General features: G+C 43.2%; 2 protein-coding genes across 2 annotated transcripts in view; both read left to right on the top strand.

Annotated features, from left to right (window-relative positions):
• Positions 1-498: 498 nt before the first annotated feature.
• SARC_09173 (hypothetical protein) lies at positions 499-3,743 on the top strand (the record flags this gene model as incomplete). Its single annotated transcript, XM_014296821.1, has 4 exons — positions 499-535; positions 915-1,061; positions 1,847-1,979; positions 2,585-3,743. 4 exons carry the CDS (start codon positions 499-501, stop codon positions 2,862-2,864), a joined length of 597 nt encoding a protein of 198 aa, XP_014152296.1. The 3' UTR covers positions 2,865-3,743.
• Positions 3,744-6,564: 2,821 nt separating this feature from the next.
• SARC_09174 (hypothetical protein) overlaps positions 6,565-6,937 on the top strand; it is a gene marked incomplete at both ends in the record, with an annotated part of 6,377 nt that continues 6,004 nt past the window's right edge. The window contains one exon of the mRNA XM_014296822.1: positions 6,565-6,685. Within this exon, the coding sequence (XP_014152297.1) occupies positions 6,565-6,685 (121 nt within the window). The remainder of the gene's footprint in view (positions 6,686-6,937) is intronic.

Below are 6,937 nucleotides of genomic sequence, written 5' to 3' on the forward strand. Positions count from 1 at the left end.
GTATATATGTATAAGTACGGGTATGTATATATTGTGTATGTTGACAGGCGTACGCAAGCACCGGAATACGCCTGCACTGTACTTCGATAGCAAATGAAGAAGGTTCTATAAAGCCGTGTTTGGGGGACCTCAGATTAGTATGTACTTGGCCAGTCGGGGCAATCATGTCCACGTAAATCTAGAACCTCAACAAGAGACCTTCTAGACTTTAAGTACTGTCACGTGATATCAGGTGTGTACCTACTACTCATGACCGTACAACTGTTTACCTCACTGTCTGTTAGTACAACTATTTTCATCACTATCTGTTACAGTCACATCGGGTGTTAACGGGACGGTGTACGTCTCAACTCTCTATGACACACACATAGTTGTGAAGGTGTGAAGGGACTCTTACTTGCCTGCTTGCGTTGGGAAGGCTGGCTTGCTTGCTAGCTTGCTTGCTTGCTTGCTTGCTTGCTGATCATTAAGTGTTAGTATTTACTTCGTGTCATGAGAATGTACTCATTCTCCAATATCAGGCACAGGCCGTCTGGTATCTTCACTCTGCCACCGAATGCTACATCTTCTGTCACATAAGCTGTGCATATCCATATTATAATGTTCACACATCTGTAGTTCTCCAGAGAAACCGTTTTCGAATGCGTTTTATCTCGTCCCTCCCCCGTCGTCTACACTGACTTCCCTTTCGAGTTACCGGATCTACCCGCGGGATAGCGTATCAGTCAGTCAGCGATAACACATTGCACTTCACAGACACACACACAAATATATATATATATATATATATATATATACGCACACATACACACACGCTTTATACGCCATTGCCCGCGTGACCTCAAACACCTGGGCTATTCTGTTGTTCGTCGCATCACTCAGGTGTGTTTGTATTCATCCCCCCACTTCATCAGACACGTCGGCTATCACTACGCTGGGACTGCTGACGGCTAAGCCTGTGTTGTATGTGGGCAATGTAGACCTAGACCAAGTCAATGCACTGGCGGAGGGTGGCAATGTACCCGAGGTACAAGCACTGCTTAAGCATGCCGAGGCCAATGGTATGATGTCCGTTGGGGGCTATGCTCTGTAGTGTGTATATGCGATGGGTAGGATTTTAGGGTTTTAGTAGGAATGACATACGTACACGTGGGTCGCATATATTGTGTCTCCGATCAAACACGCTCGCTAACTCCCACCATCAACACACCCACTGAACGCCAGCTGTTTCGAGCGGCCAGTTCCTTCCCATACACCCGCACCTTCACATACACCCTTGGCCCTCTCTCTGCATTACATACAAATAGTATCTCGGAAAAGAACACATTGCTAATTCGCGGTCTCTCAACGGCATGGTGCAGGAATCCCTTCTAAGCACATACACCCATTCTAAAGCTATAAATATACTCAGTATCTCAAACATGCATACACTTCGGCCTTAAGAAACATACTGATACCAACACGCTCGATGCCTGCGATGTAAGGGGCAACTGGCTGGTGCATGTCCTGTCCTGCCTTGGGTCCTGCATGTCCTGTACTGGTAGTCATTTGCAAAGTTCGGTATTCAGTCTCATCTGGTGCCACCGCTATCTACTTGATAAGAGTTGGTTGTCTACTGCTTCATCCTAGGTATATATAGTCGCACTTCAACTGCTCTGCCAGAAGTGTGTTTCTGCCCATCTGGCACTGCACGTGTTGCTATGGTTACACTCACAGTACACAGTCACGTAGAAAACACTCCACAGTAGAGGTACACGCTGCTGTGTGTGTCAGCTGCACATGCCTACTTCCTCATACAAGCTACACACAATTCATGCAGCATATGTACATATAAACCACAACACAGGAGCGGGAATGGTCACCGTGTGTGCTACCAACGAGGCGGATCTCACAGAGATAGAGAATGAGGACGAACGCATGGAGATGCTGGAGATGATGGGCGGCACTGAAGCCAGCCGTGGCGTGGCACTGGTAGGCAGGTAAATGGGCAATCTCAGGAGACGAAAGAGACTGTTATATGTATATGTGCCACAAGAATAGAAACACGGTGAGGCTGTACTTGACGCAGGATAGGAGCGGCCCAGTGATTGACTGGTGTGTAGTTTGGGGGGGGGGGATATAGACAAGAAAATGTGCCAATTGGTAAATTCGAGACATATTTGTAACAACACGTGACGCAAGCTGATGGTTTTGTGAGAGCGTTTCGACGAAGAAAATGTGTAACAGTTCGGTATGATTGCGAACTAAATGATATATTGATACATCTATTTCTCCATCGCAATCGTGGTCCAAGTCAGTCTTTGAGGTCTTCACACTATCCCACATTGCTCGAGGCGTCGCTGGATTAACTATTTAAACATACATTCGAGTGGTTATTCATTTGTAAACGCCAACCAGTGTGGTGCCGGCTTTGAAGTGACGCTACATATGCTACATGCAGGCTGAACTCTTATACTCACCCATGGGCACACGCAAATACTCTACCCATATACATACTTTACACACATCACCATGGTAAGCTCGAAGACCAACCCATCCTCCCACACACTCTTCCACTCACGCACTTCATACCCTCCCAATCTAGAGCGATGTACCAACTCTTAGGGCTGCAATCCTTCTACACCGCCGGTGAGATGGAGGTGCGTGCATGGCCCATCCGCAGCGGCACACTCGCACCCAACGCCGCTGGCGTGATCCACTCGGACTTTGTGCAGTGCTTTATCCGCGCGGAATGCTACAGCGTGCAAGATCTGGACGAGCACAAGAGTGTGGCGGCGCTGAAAAGCGCGGGGAAACTCCGAGCCGAGGGAAAAACTTATGAGGTGCGACCTGACGATGTCATAAACTTCCTGTGTGGCAAGTAGCTGCATGATGGATAACAGGGCACCACAACTAGTGTAGGGTTTTAAGGGGGTTTTTTTAATCGGTTTCTCAAGTTTGTCGACTGTAGTGTAATCGACTTAAATGCCCATCACGAGGGGAAGGATTAGTAACCAAAGTGCAAGGTACGTACGCACGTATAGTTTCAGGTAGTCATACTTGTTCACAGTGACTACCGCTACCGATGAGGTGTGAAAACCAGTATAAGAGCGGAAAATCTCGATTGCTGAAAAGAGTACCCATCCTTGGGTTAGTTCCAAGCTTATTCCGATGTACTTGAGCGATCATAGCTGCACTTTACTATTGCGAATCACTACGCTGCCGATATGTGTCCCAAGCAGATATTCAAACATGTTTGTAGAGTCTGCCTATGTTTCCACTAGTAGCATGGTTAGTTGTGGGGCCATCTTCAAATTTGCGATGAATCGTACTATCCCTTGTCGATATGCCGGAGATTTCGGGAAAGTAAAATAGGTAAAATGGAGTAAATATGAGTACTAGACACCAGTACATGTACTTCACTACACATTAATGTTCAGGGGTAGCCCATCGATGTTCCTATAGGCATATCGACCCAAGCAATCAGATGTTATTCATAAATGGACCAAAGCACTGATCTATACGCTTGTTCGTTATATATATGGGAAGAGGAGGATTGGGAACGTTGACGAAGCCCTCACGACTGGGAATAAAAAAATGGAAATCGCATTACATGATAAAGACTTTATACACTAGCAATATTATTGTACATGCTACCAACGTAGCTACACAGGCATGAGGTGGCATTTAGTTTTTATGGATCATTCGAACTTGTCACTTGATTGAAATAAACCTTGACTACCAACAGTAGTCTTGAAAGCATCGACCTGACAATGTTAGTTCACTTTGTGTTCCGTGGTGCAGCATCGTACTAGCCATATTGTCTGCTGGTTGCCGGGAGATAAAAACCTGTACCCTTTTTTTTTTGCGGTCGCCATCATACTAACAATTCTAGTTTAATTTCATCGGACATAGAGATTATATATTTTTACTGTCGTTGATATACCCATATAAACCCGAAGTATGTCTTCGACTGCTATCCTCTGTTCTTGTAAAGCACACAAACTTCGATAAACTAGAAGCAGATCATAACGGAAGAAGAACAAATTGAATCTGAATGCACTTTCGATTTGTCCAGATGTCCTGATGCACTATTCATTTCTGTGTTGTGAACTTGTGATGACAAACTAATCATCACAGCACCAACACAGTAGCTCGGCGAAGCAGCCAAGCATCTCCATCATGCAATCACAGCAACCTTTGCAGCATTCTTTTTGTTTCTTATTGGCTTTCTTCTTCTCCTGCTTCTTCTGAAACTGTTTTTCACTCTCACCCTACACGCTGCAGGCGTAAGGCGGAGGTTCAAATCTAGTATCTGGAGGATCTACATACTGGGCTCCGGTTGCCTGTGGTTTCTGTGGGTAGGTGGATGAACTCGGCTGTACATTTATGGGAACCTCTCCTGCTGGCGAGTATTGCGCTCGTGTATCGGTGCATTCATTTGGTGCATATGCTCCTTGCTGCTGTGTCGTCGGCGGGTATATGTGTTGCGGGTAAGTTGAAGCCCCTGGGTATGGCTGTGTGTGCATTGGATCGTGCGAATTAGGATATAGAGGATAAGCTGTATAAACGTGTTGGCGGCATGCAGGCATCGGGTGGCACTTGCGGGGGTATTCCGTTGGCTGCTGGTACTGGTGCTGTTGGAAGCATGTTGGACGGGCCTAGCTTCTTATCCTCCTCTGTCATCTCTAACATGACGGGCGGTTTGGTCATATTGGTGTACCCGCAAGGGAATCCTAAGATGTTTATCGATTCGTACAGTAAAGTGCTGTCAATTTATGTTTGTGTTCATATTTATGGTTGTATTGTAGTATTTGTTTGTATTTTAGGAATGATATATACATAGAATCATGGACATTTTGATGGCATACTTCTTCTTTCTAGAGAGTCATAATAGAAACTCACATTGTTTCAGGCAGAAATGAGAAATGATAAATCTTTTTGCAATTTGGCATTTGCAGCCTTCAAGAAGATTGCTAATTTTTATTGGATAGATCTTTCGAGATAAACAGCAAATTAATCATTTTCTATTGGATGTGGAAATTGAGGAATTTTTGACACGTGCATTGGCCATTGTTAGTCAGAGTGCACTGCCAGCACTGGAGAAGTCACTGACTGAGTGACTGTACTTGACCACTCGTGCAAGTTCATACTTCAATCCACAAATCAGTATTTCGCCTATACAAACACAAATGCGCTGTAGCGTCATTGATGGCGATGTTACAACCAGACATGCTACATTGGTACGCTACTGATTGTTATAAACTTACAAGGACCGAACGCAGCCAATACCAAATTTACAGTAGGGAATGTTTTGGGTGTATTTCTTTTTAGAATTCCAATCCCGAAGCACAATTATACATAATCACCCATAATGGCTATTTTAAATCAACACTACGCATCGTTTAGAAGAGAACGGTATATAAAGGATTACCTTCATAAACGTTGATTCCATGTGGTTAATGTAAGCATGAAATAGACTGCTACAGCTTATCAATGTGCCCGTCAAGCCTGTCAACTTTAACACGGTTGTGTCTCAGCAGTTGTGTTTGAAATATAACTTCCGCAATTCTGCTGGGCTAGTATGAAGTGTACGTACATTCCCTTCTAATCCGGATCGTAGCCTGTGGCTGTAATTCCCTTAATATTTGGTTATTTTATTCTTTCGACATCGATTTTAACTATTAGAAACAAGGTTCTTCTCTTACACAAAAACAAAGTGAGTGTTCCTCATCGCCACAGGGGGTTATTTGCGTATTTGTTGCCTCAGTACGTTTGCTCATGCCGCACCAACTCGAATTAAGAAATATAATTATTATGGTAATACTATCAAAATCATGAAATGAACTGCGTTTATGAAAGTTCTGTCAGTGACACGATTCGAATATACACTATATGTTAGCAACAGTGCAACACATGGTCTGTAAATACTCACTAAAGCCATCAGACAATAGACGTAAATGCGTTGTTCCGAACAAATAATACACAACATCAACAGTCAGTTTTGTTCCCAAAAAAAAAATACATATATTATAACATCAACTGTCAAAGACTCAAAGTGTCGCACTGTCACCTGTGTGATATTGTTTTGAGGAAAAAATGTGTTTTATATGTACTTACAGTGCTTGAAAGCGTTGAATGCGTTTATTTGAAAACGTGAAGCGAGACGGAAATGCCGAAATGTTTTTGGACTAACTAATGAATTAGGGTTATTAGGTCTGAGAAATAGGATCACATTGAAAATTTGAAATTTGCAAGAAATGGCCCAAGCCCCAAGGGCACGGGCCACGGGGTATGTATGTATGTAACTATGTCTCAATGGATTATGGAACTACATATCTAAAATAATATGTGAATTCTAAAGTTTCTATGTTCTATTATAGGGGAGGCTATGGTTTCATAATAATAAAAATATAATGTACGCATATACTTTATACTTTATAGTGTTCACTTCTTCATATTTCGATCTCTCCGTAATCCTCGACTTCTCTTCCTCTCTTGCTGCATGCAAGTATACCTTCAGCCTTGCGAAGGTAGCAGACAGATCTGTTAGACTTTGGTTACTTACACATCAATTTAGCCGCGATGGTTTCCAGGACGAAGAGTACAAAGAATCCCCTGCCACCGAAAGAACGGAAGAATGTAGTGCAGAAAATCGACTACAAGGCATCTAAACTTTTCTTCGACGGCTATAACAAAATAGCGGGTATGTACAAACGTTCAGAAAAACAACTGCCTCAGACCATGTGCTCATCTGTTGATTCTTCCGAGACTTTCATATAATCGAACAGAAACTACAATACCTTTAGTGAAAAGTTCTATGTGATGGTAATTCAAGTTAGACATGGTACTGCAGGTGAATTCGCATAACGTAATATATATATATATATATATATATATATATGTGTGTGTGTGTGTGTGTGGTGTGGTGTGTGTGTGTGTGTGTGTTATGTATATA

The sequence above is a fragment of the Sphaeroforma arctica genome (assembly GCF_001186125.1).
Source record: "Sphaeroforma arctica JP610 unplaced genomic scaffold supercont1.901, whole genome shotgun sequence".
Lineage (NCBI taxonomy): Eukaryota > Ichthyosporea > Ichthyophonida > Sphaeroforma > Sphaeroforma arctica.